This window comes from Botrytis byssoidea (genome assembly GCF_014898295.1).
Source record: "Botrytis byssoidea strain MUCL 94 chromosome Unknown BBYS_005, whole genome shotgun sequence".
Taxonomy (NCBI): domain Eukaryota; kingdom Fungi; phylum Ascomycota; class Leotiomycetes; order Helotiales; family Sclerotiniaceae; genus Botrytis; species Botrytis byssoidea.
This window is the reverse complement of record NW_024065846.1, coordinates 861,187-875,463: the sequence shown is the minus strand read 5'-3', so window position 1 is coordinate 875,463 and position 14,277 is coordinate 861,187. Positions and strand designations below refer to the sequence as shown.

Genomic DNA, 14,277 nt, shown 5'->3' with positions numbered 1-14,277 from the left:
TTGTGAAGAGATTCGCGCTTCGAATGTCTCTTTTCCCCGACGGGTTGTCATGCTTTCGAATCATATATACGTAAAATGGAAAGTTGCTGAGGCATTCGCACTTCAAATGCCCGTTTTCCCCGACTGGTTATCTTGCATCCAAATCATCTATACGTAAAATCGACATTGTCGTTGTACTCGAAAGCTGTAAGTGGTATATTGTAGCACCTATCTATAAGGACATATTTTTAGGTCCAGTTTTAAGGTTCAAAAATGATCTACATCCTGAAAAGCCTTAAAAAGCCCTTTGTAAAGATAACCTCATGTTCTAAGAGAAGACTATAAAAACCAGTATTTTTATAGAGAGGTTTTGCTGGTGGTAGAAGCAGGAATGTTTCGGGGTCTGTCTTTACTTCCATTTGAGCCTTTGTTTCTGCTGATAAAGTCCATATTTCTAAAGATAAAACGATAATAATGATGGTAGTGATTGATTGGTTCAACTAATTTCGACAGGTACAACATACATATCCTCTAAGTCTATCGAGGACTGCTGTACCGTTCCACCAATCAGGAAGGGATCTACCAAGAGAAGTCACTAACATCAACTTTATCATCATTCTTTTTTTTTCTACTCCAAATATCAAACTGATTGCAAACACACCCAGTAGTACAAATTAGCTCAATGATTAGACTGAAATACAATGGCTTGAGGGGTTTCAACATTGTATTTGTGGAACGATAATTTTAGCCTCCTCAAAGATCCGATCACGCTTGAGCACGAACTAGACTATAGCACCTGCTGTGGAACACCTCGAGTGAGATGGAATTCGCTTATGACCATCAACCTTATTGTGGTCTTCTTACGATGTCACAATATATTTATCCGCCGTAAACTTAAGCTGTCCTTTCCTCCGCAATCCAGCAGGATCCACATACAATTTGTAACCCATACCTGAAGCTCCAAGATTGAAAACCCTAGCAACCAAGTAAACTTCGTTCACTAGTTGATCGGATTGTAGCTTCATACTTTCCATCCTGTCGAATTGGCCTTGGCTACAATAGAATGCATTATCAAGTGGCCCAGGTGTTGTTTTGACTTCGATATAATATGTAGAAGAACTTGCAAACCTCAGTCTTCCGAGTTCCTCAGTGTTAAAGTAGTTGTTTGTGATAAGTAATGAAGTCAACATTTTGTCATGGTCTTCATATACGATATCTGATGTTTCGGAGCCACTCCAGCGAGGCATATCTTTGTATTCATTGTGGATAGTCACTCGATGTCGAATCGTGCTTCTCCAATTTCCCAGATCGAAAAGGGGCAGGCCAAGGCTCTTCATTATTTCAAACATCTAGATGAGATTAGCAAAATTGAAAAGCCACAATAAACACTTTCCGAAGACACGTACAAACAACTCTCCAGCTACGCCAATTCTAAACAAGCTTTCTCCAGCCACATTTGAGCCAACAGCTAGGCTAGTGTCGGAACGAGCGTTAGTAGAGAGGGCAGCTATCAGGACATCGTCAACCGCTGGTATACCGTGCACGCTACGTGCTTGCTTGATGACTGCGTCTAGAAGTTCTTTGAAAAGGTCGGGTCGCTCAGGGGGTATTTCAGGCGGATATGTGCCGGGCGTAGTCAGCGTCCGAAGGGAATTATCAATTAATTGGGCTCGAACGTAATGACGCTCGGTAGGAGGCTCGTCACGGTAGTGGGGCTCGAGCAATGTTACTCTGCTTTCTACATCAGTAGTGATGGCTGGGCTGGAAATATCCTGAGAGGCGTCAAACGCTGGTGGCTCGCTTTCGCTATAATCATCTGGGGGGAAGATTCCGGGTACATCAATGATTCCATCTGAATCAAGAATTGCATCTATAGCAAAAGAACTAGTAGCTCTGATGACAGAGCCGAGCTCAGCTCCCTTGCGGAAGTTATGTACTCCAAGGTGCTTGAGCAATTCAATGGGTAGCTGGCGCGACAAGCAGACTTCCCTCTGTCGCTGCTCCTTAGGAACGTAAAGTTTAAGTTGGTTGTTATCTTGCACAATATGTAAGAACGCTGTATGCACTTTTACCGATATGATCTTCTTGTTCTGGGTGATAGAAACCTCCTTAGTGATGCTCTCGCTTGTGAAGACCTCAAGAGCCTGCAGTAAATCATAGGCAGATCTAGAATTGTTACTCCCATAATGAGCGGCATACCTTGAGCTCCACATTAGCAAATGAATCTCAAACAGCTCAAAAAGATATCTCTTACCGACAGATGGCATATGCTTTTCTTCTCAAATCGTTTGTCAGCGCATCGCTTAACAGACCATCTTCGATCTTTGTGTCCTCTTTCACAGCCCTCGATGTGAATCTTCCTTCAAGCCCGAGCTCAACAAGAAATTGATTTACAGAATGGACTTCTTCTAATGAAAAGTCAAGCACATTGATCTTGTTCCTAAAAACATCACCGTGCTCTTTACGATCAACAATTGCAAAGCTATCAGTGCTGTCCAACCATTCAACCTCCTGTGATGGTCGATATACTGGGAAACACTTGCATTTGGAAAGTTTATCTCGTAATGCCACAGTCGGATTGAGTGCGCATATGTTTCTTAGCTCGCGCAGAATGCCCTCCTTATCTGGGTTCTCAAGAGCGCGTTTCTGGAGCGCAATAATGTGCATTTCTAGATTTGGCTTCGCAACACCCAACACATTTCTAAAGAATGTCCGTTGATTCTTGTATTCGGTGGCGATAGAAATCTTCTCTGGGAGCTGGATATCTTCTGTGGCCCAGACGCACGATGATGGGGCATACCATAACTTGTTTGGAGGGTAGTAAAGAAGGCTGCTTTCCTCGATACACGATCTGCTTAATCAGAAAAAGACCATTTGCTAGCTTGTGTTAAATACGTACCTTACTGTTTCCACTTCTTCTAAGCTGCTACCATCTTCCGTTAATTCGTTGAGCTTATCATACAGCAAGATGATTTTGTACTTCTGTTCGTTGAAGTTGCCCTCGGATTCGTTCTGGTCAAGAAGTTTAATACAATCCAGATATTCTAGGAAGTCATTCAACGTGGCATCGGGAATCTCAACAGTATTTACAAACAGCGCTTGTAGTATCTGATATTCTTTGATGGCTTGAAGACGAGGCTTGTGTTCAAACCACTCAGGGCCACTCCATACACATTCATCATCATTATTCCACTCCCAGTCATCCGTGGTAGAATTGGATCTGGGAACAAAGATCATTTTCTCTTCAAAGGTTTCCCTAATAAGCATTAGTTGATCGGATTATGTCAGAATAGTTCTGGGCATTAGGTGACTTACTTGATTCTTATAATGTCTGACTCATCAATGTAGGTTTGTAACCTTGAGTATATTCTGAAGACAATGCTGGGGTTGATTGAATCTTTCTGTCTAGCTTGCTTTAGTAACCTCAGCCAAAATGAAACATCTTCATCCACCCCAACTCCGAATCGCTTGAGAAAGCTCCATTTGAAAACCTCAATTTCAGAGATACCATCCAACTCCTCCAAAAAGCCGAATCCTTCTTCTAGTCCCAGACTTGTAACGATACCTTTGAGCTTTGATACTGGTAGATATGTGTCCTTTAAACTCATCATCGCCGATGAGGCAAGGATGGGAACCTTCCTTTGCTTGAAGAAATTATCCCATTTTTCCGTCTCATTGTACTGCATCCAATCTGCTTGCAACGTGCCAAGCATATGTTTCGGAAGATTTTTTAAAATGTGCTTGAATTCTATCGAAAGTTTTGGATCTGAAGAATTCTCTCTACGCCGTAGTTGCGGCGTCTCTTTAATCCCAAGAGACCGAAGCCACTCAATTCCAGTGTGCCCATTTCGAATGCCACAAGCTTCGAGAGCGCTGTAGTAACTCTTCTCTGGATATCTGACATGGCTGCCATTTTTTATCTCGATTGGTATAGATTCACCAATAATTTTGATCGTTGCGTATGCATGATTGGATTCCCTACAATAAATCCAGTCGCCGTCATTAATATTACGTGGTAAAACGCATTCCCCATTCCATAACCACATGAATATTGAACAATTAGCTGGGAGCTTTTCATGATGCCAGAAAAGGAATTTGATATCGGAAACAGAATCAGTCTTCCGATTGGAGAGTTTATATCGTTGCTCAATGAGAGGAAATATGCGTTCTGGTGAACACTCAGCTATCCCAAGTTGCGAAAAGAGCTTTTTCCTGCTCGGATTTCCAAGTGCTTCTCCGTCGACCAAGTTCAGAGGTAGAGCCTTCGGTATGTCAACACCACCCGAAGTTGGGAAAAATATACTCGCATTCAGTGGACGAGCCCACACCCCACTGTCAAGCGGTATGATGTTCAGTTTTTGTATCTTCATTTTATTGCTATCATCCTGACCCATAGTAATGAGAAGATTTGCCATTTTCGTATGCCAAGGGCTGCTCAGAGGCGTAGTTTTCATTCGAGAATCATGAGTTCGAACAAGATCTTCCTCTAGTCTTTGCAAAAAATCCCCGGTATCTAGATGCTTTGCTTTCATCTTTTCCAAAATAGGAATATCAGAAGCATCGTAAGACTCCGAGACGTACACAGATGTGCCTACAATACTATCTGCCAGTAGAGGATTGCGATGTTCGTCTCGAAAGGTGTTCTGCAAAACCCGCAAACGATGAGGTGCCCAGCGATATCCATCCAGAGAAAAGAAGAATTTACTGGTGCAAAGTTTGCCAAACAAGCTGGGTTGCAGGAGTCCCCAGAATTCATCTGTAATAGCTGTTGTGGGAATATATCTGATCCAGCTGTATCGAAGTGTGTCGTGCTCAAGAAACCCATTGGGATCATTGATTGCACTGTTGAATGTTGCGACCACTTCCTCGAGTAATTGCCTATTCCACACAGAATCCACAATATCTTCTCGGCTGGCTTTGGTAATAAAATCTGATTGTATGAGAAACTTATCATTCAAGTTAGCTTCAGTATTAACAATTGTACATCTTCGAGCTTGGCTTACCTTGTACCCGGTCTTTTTCAAGGGAAGGAACGCAAAAGCATATTGTTCTTCAATGACTGGTACATGATCTTCATCAATAGGAAAGGCTAGAATGACTTCAGCTTCACGGATTTCGGCACGAGCGGAATCAGCAGGGAGATTGATGACGTGGCGCTTCTTGACCCAGAAGCTCTTATATTTGACAGAGTTGATTGTACCCGTGATTGCGGTTTTAGTCTGAACTATATTCTCAGAGAGACCATTGTTTTTTGGACGCGTCAGAGAGAATTGGACTTTGTGAACATCCCTATCAAGAAGTTCAAATTTGACAGTCAGTTGCCGTAGCTTTTTGAGAAACAGTAGTAGTGTGTCTGGCAAATTTAGCAAATCTTGACATAATGCCTCTCGATCTTTATTCACATGGAGATATAAGACCATCCTTGTTCGAACATCATCGGGAAGCTCATGTGGGGTCTCATTCATCGGTGTAACCATTCCAAGTCCACAATCTTTAGAATCCTCCTTGGAATCTTCCTTGGAATTCTCCTTGAAATATTCAAATGCAAAGGAATAAGGCCCGGACTGGATATGGACTTTATGAGCAACGTTGAAGACAGATTTGAAGCCGATGCCCTTTTCTCCAATATAGCCTTGGACGGATGCTTTAGTACTCTCGCCAATGGAACATATAGCTTCGATGTCCTTCGGGGTAAAGCCATCTTCGTTGGAGTCTATAATGAGGCGGTCCGAGTGGAGAGTGAAAGACAAGAAGGGCAACTTGTTTGAGATTGTGTATCTGTTGTCTTCCGCATTTTGGATGATCTCGTAGATAAAGCGAGTAGACTTTTGATAGAGCTGTTCAGTCAAACTGCAAAAGTTAGCAAAGCACGATTGCCTTCAGGGAAAACGAAATCATCATTGATCGTGAAAAAGACAAACATTTGAGTCGAGACCCCGAGCTTTCTTCGCATGTTCCTGATTGTCTCCAAAACTTCAGGAAAGTCACGCTCCAGAATTTCTTCATACTCTTTTTTGATTCCGCCATTCTGACGTTGCAAATCGTCAATGAAATCTCTGGCTTCTTTGAGCTTTTTTTGAGAATAATTCTGCATACTTATTGATTCTAGTTGGTTCAAGTTTATTACTGTAGATCCAAGATAAATCAATGATTCAAAGAGTGTCGGATTCGAGATATCAAGCTCTACGCTGCTCTGCAGAATGGTGTTTCGAGGTTGTTGTCACTTGCACACCAGTTATATAATAACTAATAAATAGAATAAGTCATCCCAATGGAGCAGTGAAACATAGCTTGCGTAAGGACTAGATACGGAACTCCTGATTCCAACAGTAAGGAATCAACAATCTGCAGGGACATGTATTCATGTTCCTTGTTTGCTCTACCATTGATAGGGGCGACCAGGGGAGGTATTGCAACCTGCCATATCCAGTTGGTGTAGCATCTGATTACATCCCACAGTACCCTGCAGCGCATCGTTCTCCCTTTTCAACACAGTGGTTGTCTGGATGACCAGAAGCGTGCCGAGTACATACGTCATGGGCATGCCTTGAGATCAGGAATGAGTGATGGGGCTGTTCTCTAAATCAGTCACAGTGTCACTTGGTATGGCATTTTGAACTCTCAAAAAACTGTGTAGATAATCAACCATCAATATTGATATTCCCTATGATGTCTAATGAGAATCTCATCTAGTCCAGGTTCGGATGGCTTTATCACGAATATTTTCCCACAAGCAATCTAATCCACGGCGTAGCAGTCTTGTTGCAAGGAATATGGGTTTGTTCCAATTGGTCAAATCGCGCGGCGCATAAAAGCCCAAGATAGAATATCTGCAGTTGGAGTCAGTAATAGACGTTTCTCCAAAATTATGACTCGAAGATTCAAGCCTTTTCCTACCCATGTCCTACCCAAATCCAACGTGATCCAAAGAAAGAAAGTGCACCCCCATACATATATATTCTAGGTGAAGGTTCAAGCTTGAGAGCAATTGATCAAACATCCTCGAGATGAACGAAACTACATGCGCACCAAGTCATCAGAAATGAAGAGTATTTAGATGTGCAATATAACAGCCATGTCTTCTTGATATAAATAATGTTAAGCTCCGGAACAATCCTAGCTGAAAAAAAATAAAAAAAATATTGATGTGTTGATTAAAAGTCGGATATTGAAATGGTACACGACTTTGGTATGCACATAATTCCGTTCAGCTCGAGATGTCAATATCAATGATGAACATCTCTTGGAGATTTTTCCGAGTCGAAAGTGATGCTTGGCCTGTGCATGCTTGAAACTAGTTCACAGGCTAAATTCACCAGGGTTGGGGCTAATTAGGTTGGTAGTTGTAGCGTACCTTGAGTAAATAAATATCTACTCTTGGTTTCAATCACAATTCTTGTAAGGATCAAACAACAAAACAATCCATCTGTTTTCATGATAATCAAATGATATTAGCATTGAATATGAATGTCTAAAGTTTAAGGCGCGTCCCATAAATGCACGCAACCACTGGTGCTTCTCTCAAACCATCCTGTTTCTCAAACTATACCGCGTCGGCTTTTGCCTTCCTCAAAATAAAATCGTCGAGTGGAGATTCAGGACTGATTCTTACTATAGATTGGCGTTCCTATTGATAATCTTGTGGTATGCATGGAAGTTTTAGATATTTGTATATTCATTCATCCATTCCCAGGTATCTAATCAGCCTCCATCTAGCTCTCATCTACACATCTCCACTAGGAATCCAACACGCCATCTGAAATTTATCCACTACCTTTCTACCGCCTCCACCCATTGGCAGTGCGTCTTGTAATCTATGTATACCGTAACATATTCCCCCTATCCACATTATGCTCATGCCTCTCAACTTCTTATACAGACATATCGCCTTTCTCATGCATACGAGCGAAAAAAAAAGTAGATAATGAGTCAAATCCTCCCCAAATCTCGCTCGCTTAAACTCTTCCCCATATTACGTCTTATGCCTCGTCAATCCATACCAAACAGCTCAAAACGCCACCCCAGTCCAAAAGGTCCACTGAATGCAAATAATATGACGACGCAAACAGAACCACCTTCTAGCATTAAACCCCGATCACATTGTTGAAAACAATCCAACTCGCTTATTGTGCTTAGCATGTACGACCAATATATTAGCCAACCATCTCAAACAAGCATTTCATCCTCATCATCTTTCTTCGCCCCCTTCATCGCCAAATCGAGAAACGTGCCCGATTTCTTCCTATCCGGTAGTTTCTGCCCCGTCGCCTTGCCCTTCACATTTTTCTTGGGTGTAGTTTCATGACCCTCAGCAACAGGGGCCGCTTCCTCATCCGTAATTGTGACACCTTCTAACAGCATCTTTTCCACGGCCCTCTCACCCGCTTCTTCCCCTTCTTCCCCTGCCACTCTTCCATCCAGCATCAACTTACTTCTACCCATTTTCCAAATGGCTTCTTCAATCGTGCCACGAGTGACTAACCTGACAACTTCCACATCGCGAGTTTGACCCACACGATGAGCACGATTCTCTGCTTGCACATCATCTTGAGGATTGAAACTACCATCGAAGATAATGACTTTGTTGGCATACATCAAGTTGATACCTGTTCCGCCTGCCTTAGTCGTCAAGAGGAAAGCTGTAATATCAGTATCATCCCTGAATCTTTCAATCAAAGATTGACGTTCATCAATCTTGGTAGCACCATCGATACGAGTGTATGTGATCATGGAAGTATTCAATACAGATTCTAGAATGTCGAGAACAAGCGAGAATTGAGAGAAGATAAGAACCCGATCCCCATTCTCCTTGTATTTCGTCACAAGCTCCACTAAGGCAGACACCTTCCCCGAGTCCATCCATGCATTCTTCTTAACATCAAACGATTTGATACATGGATATAATACACACCATGTGTGTAACCAAAAGTCCGAAGCATTGCGCATCTCTTCCACAAGATGGATTCGTTTAGCAGAGGGAGGGAAATTATCTGGCTCCTTCTTTCGTAGAATATCGACCATCTTCTCAATCTTCTCATTCGTAAAGTGGCGTCTGAAAAGTAGTGGATGAATAGCTGCTTTGCGAAGTTGCATAGTTGGATTATTTTCTTCAGATTTCAAAGGTGGCATCTTGACACCTTCAAGACGCCTGCGTGCCCGTTCTTTCGCTGCATCTGCATGCTCGTTATAGATTTTAGCCTGTGTTGGCTCCAAACTACAACGTTCAACCCGACACAACTTTGTAGGGAGATGCTTCAAAACTTGATGCTTCTTCCGTCGTAGGACGAATGGGGTCAGCATAGATCTGGCTCGAGTAATACGCTCAGCGGAAAGCAATGCTCCATGATCAGTATCTCGAGTTGTAGCCTTTGCTTTGAAAATGTAATTCAAGTCTTCTTCTCGTTCCTTGAAAACATCCGGAAGAATGAATGCAAGTAAAGTAACCAATTCAACCAGATTATTTTGAAGTGGCGTACCCGTCAGTAAAAGCTTAAAGCTAGCAGGAATCCTATTCAGAGCTTGATTCTTTTGAGTCGCTCCATTCTTCAAAATGTGACCTTCATCACAAACAAGAACCTAAGGCTACTTAGTAATTGAAATCAGACTAATCCTTGTTGAAGACTTACATCAGCTCCCAGCTTCCGGAAAAACTTATTATCAGCAGGCTTGACGGCCATATCGTAGGTAGAAACAATGACATTAATATCATCTCGATTTTCCAGTATGGACTCAGCCAACTCGACACGTTCAGCTGCAGGACCTGAAAATTAATTAGCCAATGCACCCTCAGATACTCGAGATGAAGCTATATATGTTGAACTTACCATGATAAGGTTGAATAGCCAATTTTGGAGCAAACTTCTGGAACTCTTGACACCAATTCTCAAAAACAGCAGCAGGACCAAAAACAACATGGGGACCTGTCCGACCAGTAGCCACAAGATGCGAAAGAAACGAAATGACTTGACAGGTCTTTCCAAGACCCATATCATCTGCCAAAATACAACTCAGGTTCTGCTCGTACATCAAATTCAACCAATTCAAGCCAACAATTTGATAATCTTTCAGAACAACCTCATCTGCCATAAGCGAGGGCTTCTTCAAGAATTCGACACTCGCTTTTCTGCGTTTGGCGGATACGACCTTGTCCTCATCAGCATTCTCGCCATTGGTAGATAAAGTGCTGCTTGGAGTGCCAATTCCAGAATCGCGCTGAGAATCTGCATCTTCGAAAGATACGAGTTCAATACCTTCTCCCTCCTTGCGAGTTCCAAAAGAATTGAATCCCCATTTTGCCATTTCAGCTTCCAATGGCTTGGCGAGATCCTCGCATCTTTTGACAAGGAGATCCACAGCCTCGTAGCCAGAAAACATTTCCAAAGCAGTTTCCACGAGACGTTCACCCATGGGAGCTTTTGCACTTCTCTTGCCACTTTTTAAAGTCTTAACGTTTGACACGTTTCTCGCAGCATCAAGACTCCTGAAAGGTCGACTGTCCAGCATTGCTTGCGCGTTATTCTTGGTGGTATTGGTAAGTTCAATGAGATCATCCAATGTGCATTTGTTCAAGTACTTGAGTAGTCGATCCTCCAGAATAGGATCTTCTTCGGTTTCCTCCTCCTGCTCAAGGTCAGAATCATCATCAGACATATCTATGATGACTGGGGATGAAGCCAATTTCACAGGAGACTTGGCTGGAGATTTGACTGGAGAAGAAGCAGCTGCAGGTGAAGTTGGATCTCTACGTCCTTTCATAAGTCTCTTCCTTGTTTTCGGTGGCGTGGTAGCTTGAGCAGGTACTTGAGCCGGTCTTTGCGTAGACTGATTTTGGGTAGAAGTATATCGGTCCCTGATTGACTTAATAGGTTTCGCGAGACCTCTTCTCATCTGTGGTTCGGCCATTTCTGAGGCAGCAATCTCTTTAATTTCATCCTCATCGTCGGACACCTCAATAGGCTTATCTTTGGCAAGCAAGCTACAAGCAGCATCAAAATCGTATTTGGTCACAAGCAAAGCATCCTTGACCTCCATGATAGATACCCCTGGAAAGATGTCCTTGATGCGCTGAGCTTTCATTCTAAGCTCGCCATCTGGAATGTCGTTGATCGAAATATCCTGGACTGGCCTGGCTCTCTCCGGACCTTGTTGTTTCATGCCTTTCTGTGGATTGTATACAGCCTTGGCGAGAGCGTTTTGAAATTTAGAATTGCCATTGAATGATCGCGAAGCATCTGGATAACCTGTAGACCCAAAAGAAGCACTCTTTGAAACGAACGATGTAGGCTTAATATCCGCACTGGCTAGTTCGTCATCATCATCATCAGAACTATCTCCAACAAATGACGGCTCATCGTCATCACTGTCCAAGTTGATAATCTTCCTTGGAGGGGCGATAGGCTTTTGATTGATTCCAAATGGTGCTCTGTATTCAGTACCAGCGGGTGCCATTGCAGATGCCAAAAACTTCCTTGGTGTAGGCGATTGTCGTAAAGGTGATGAAGCAGGTACTTGTACGCCATTCAAGCTGTTGATATTTGGAGAACTTGGTGGGTATGCCAGCGAAGCAGATCGATCGATTATCTGGGTAGCTTGAGTCTCGAACTTCTTGGTAGTGGGTCCAATCTGCGTGGGTTGAGTCTCGAACTTCCCAGCAGCACCTATAATCTGTGTAGGCTGTGTTTCGAATTTCTTCGCTGTCGCTGGCGTGTCAGGCACATAATCCTTGAAAAGATCATCCCCATCGTCCGCATCTGAATTATAGGTATCTGTGTTTCTCGCAGAATTGTTGATAGATGTATAACCTGATTCGGTTCTTTGCCGTTTTACCGCAGGCGAATCAAGAACAAGAGAGGGGTTGGGAAAATTGGAAGCCATAATTCGTTTCTGTCGTTATGTTGTTGGAATGAGAAATAGAGAGCGTTTCGTTCTTCGACGATAAATTAAAGGAGGATAGAATTGCAAGTTGTAAAAGCAACAATTGAATCAGATTAATATAAAGTTTGGATCTTGGTCGATGTAGATTCGCAATCTGCAATTGTTTCCCGTTAAAAATCAAGATTTCTCCAGGTAGAATGTCCAGAACATTCCTGATCCAAGATAGGTTGCGTTCCCAGAGATTATTGCAGTATAGGAAGACGAAGAAGAAGCAGTAGAGGAACAAGAAATCTTGCGAACTGGCGAGACTGCAGACAGCGAGATGGCACAGCCGTTCGTTCACCTTAACTCCCCAGCTTATCCTTTCAATGATCCCCCTGACAAAAACAAAAGTGAATTTCCCAAGATGAGCTTTCCTCGTACCTTCTTATCAATGTTCCATCAATCTTGACCCTTCAATCCTTTTGTCGTTGTGGTCTTTATTCTGCCCTATTCTGACCAACGATAGCTAGGTCGTAGAAATAACTTTTGGTTTTAGTAAAAGATCCACTATCGCTCAATGAAAAGACACGCTAACACGCTAGTAAAAATCCAATTAACGCGTTCCCCATATTGCCCTCTTTCGCGAGATGCGCGAAGTCAGCAGTGTCTACTTCCACTTCCGCTTCCTAATTGATGCATACATACATATATATCGAATTGTTCCACAGAGACAAGCCAGCCAGATATCCAGCTCTACAAGAAAAAACAATCGTCACAATCAAAGTTCAATAACATCACTGAACAAAAGCCGATTGCTCATCTATCTCCACATAAGTACTAAAAACATACATCTATTTTAACCTTTTATACCCCTCACCTCCTCACAAACCAATCCAATGGCGACTCAAAGACGAACACCCTACGACCGTATCGCCGCCGGCGAAGAAAAAGAAGCAGAATTCAAACCTGCTGCTGGAGGGAAGAGTAATATTGCTCCTGCTGTTCCTGCGTATGTTTTTCTAATTTCACAATATGTCTCATTTTTCACATCAGTCTCATGATTATCATCACCATCACATGTCCCTCCTCACATTCACTCGTCTCACCCCTCTCCTTCCAGTCCTCTCATCACATGAACAAACCACCTCACCCATCCTCAAATTTGCAACCTCCCAATTAACATCCCTCCCTCACCAGACATGTAATCTTCAAACTCCTCGGGTTCACCCTCGCCATGATCGTCGTTCCAATAGGTTCCTATTTCCTAACTCTAAATTCCATCTTTCGAGGTACTCCCCCCCTTCTCATCCCAATTCCCATCTCCCTTCCCCTAACACATTCCAGGAAACTCCACCTTTGCCGGCGCCACCGCCGCCATAATGGCCAACGTCGTCCTCATCGGCTACGTAATCGTCGCCATGAGAGAAGATCAGAGCGAAGCACTTGAAGCCGCCGCGAAGGAAGAGGAATCCAAAAAGTCTTTGTAGACGAGGAACTTTGTCCGAGTCTTATACGAGCACTTTCCTGCAAGCCTCATCCTCGGGAATCTTTCCCTCGTCTTACATAACACAAGAGATCTCTCTTGCACCTCCCACACAACAAAACTCCCTCGTCAAATCTCTCCACAAACAGAAAAAAAAAAAATTTCTCCCTTCATTACCTACCTACACGAGTATACAAATCCCGACTTTCATCTATCTATCTATCTATCCATCTTTCTCAAAAAAGACTTTCAGGAGTTTCTCTCATAGCTCATCTTTTTCCTATCAATCATCATAAATCCTACGGAAGAAACAAAAGGTCAAATCACATCAAATCAAATCAGTTGACCATGACCACAAAGATAGTGGTGGATAAAGATCGCGAGACGGTGGACGAAGAAAACTCATATATCGAAGTACACTAGGTACCGGTCATGCATATTTGAAAACGTTACGATCATGAGAATCCATGGATGACTTTGGTTGTGTGAAGAATGATCACATCAAAATAAGTCATGTGTCAGTCATCTTTTAGAGGAAAAACAAAACAAATAATCACATCACAAAGGCCAAGTGATAATAGGGGAGATAAAATCATGAATATGCCAGAAATCGGGTAGATAGAAGTTTGTTAAATCATTGTGAACTATGTAGACAGATAGATATTCATCTTCATATTCAAGCCATCCACATCCAAACTCGTCGGCTTCAAGCATCACCAATCATCTTCTTCTAGGCAAAGGAGCCAATTAAGGCCAGACATAAGGCCTGCAAGCTCACAGCTCCTTTCCTAACCAACTTTTGGGAATAGTAGTGGACACAAAGAAACACAACACCAGACGCCTTCCGATGCAAAAACCATCCAACCGCTTCCAAGTGTATTCCATTATATCCCTTGGCCCCCACCCCCTATGTTTGCCCGTCATGAATATCATTAGAACACAATCCATACCATACATCC

At 42.8% G+C, this 14,277-nt stretch overlaps 3 protein-coding genes across 3 annotated transcripts; 1 reads left to right on the top strand and 2 right to left on the bottom strand.

Annotated features, from left to right (window-relative positions):
* Positions 1-839: 839 nt before the first annotated feature.
* EAE97_003077 (uncharacterized protein) lies at positions 840-6,073 on the bottom strand (the record flags this gene model as incomplete). Its single annotated transcript, XM_038873589.1, has 7 exons — positions 840-1,328; positions 1,386-2,178; positions 2,234-2,830; positions 2,879-3,235; positions 3,295-4,925; positions 4,983-5,829; positions 5,901-6,073. 7 exons carry the CDS (start codon positions 6,071-6,073, stop codon positions 840-842), a joined length of 4,887 nt encoding a protein of 1,628 aa, XP_038735452.1.
* A 2,072-nt stretch (positions 6,074-8,145) lies between these two features.
* On the bottom strand, positions 8,146-11,853 carry EAE97_003076 (uncharacterized protein; the record flags this gene model as incomplete). Its single annotated transcript, XM_038873588.1, has 3 exons — positions 8,146-9,555; positions 9,606-9,739; positions 9,804-11,853. The coding sequence occupies 3 exons, from the start codon at positions 11,851-11,853 to the stop codon at positions 8,146-8,148; spliced, it is 3,594 nt and encodes a 1,197-aa protein (XP_038735451.1).
* A 616-nt stretch (positions 11,854-12,469) lies between these two features.
* EAE97_003075 (uncharacterized protein) lies at positions 12,470-13,923 on the top strand. Its single transcript, XM_038873587.1, has 3 exons — positions 12,470-12,844; positions 13,033-13,124; positions 13,180-13,923. Exons 1-3 carry the CDS (start codon positions 12,732-12,734, stop codon positions 13,320-13,322), a joined length of 348 nt encoding a protein of 115 aa, XP_038735450.1. The 5' UTR covers positions 12,470-12,731; the 3' UTR covers positions 13,323-13,923.
* Positions 13,924-14,277: the final 354 nt, after the last annotated feature.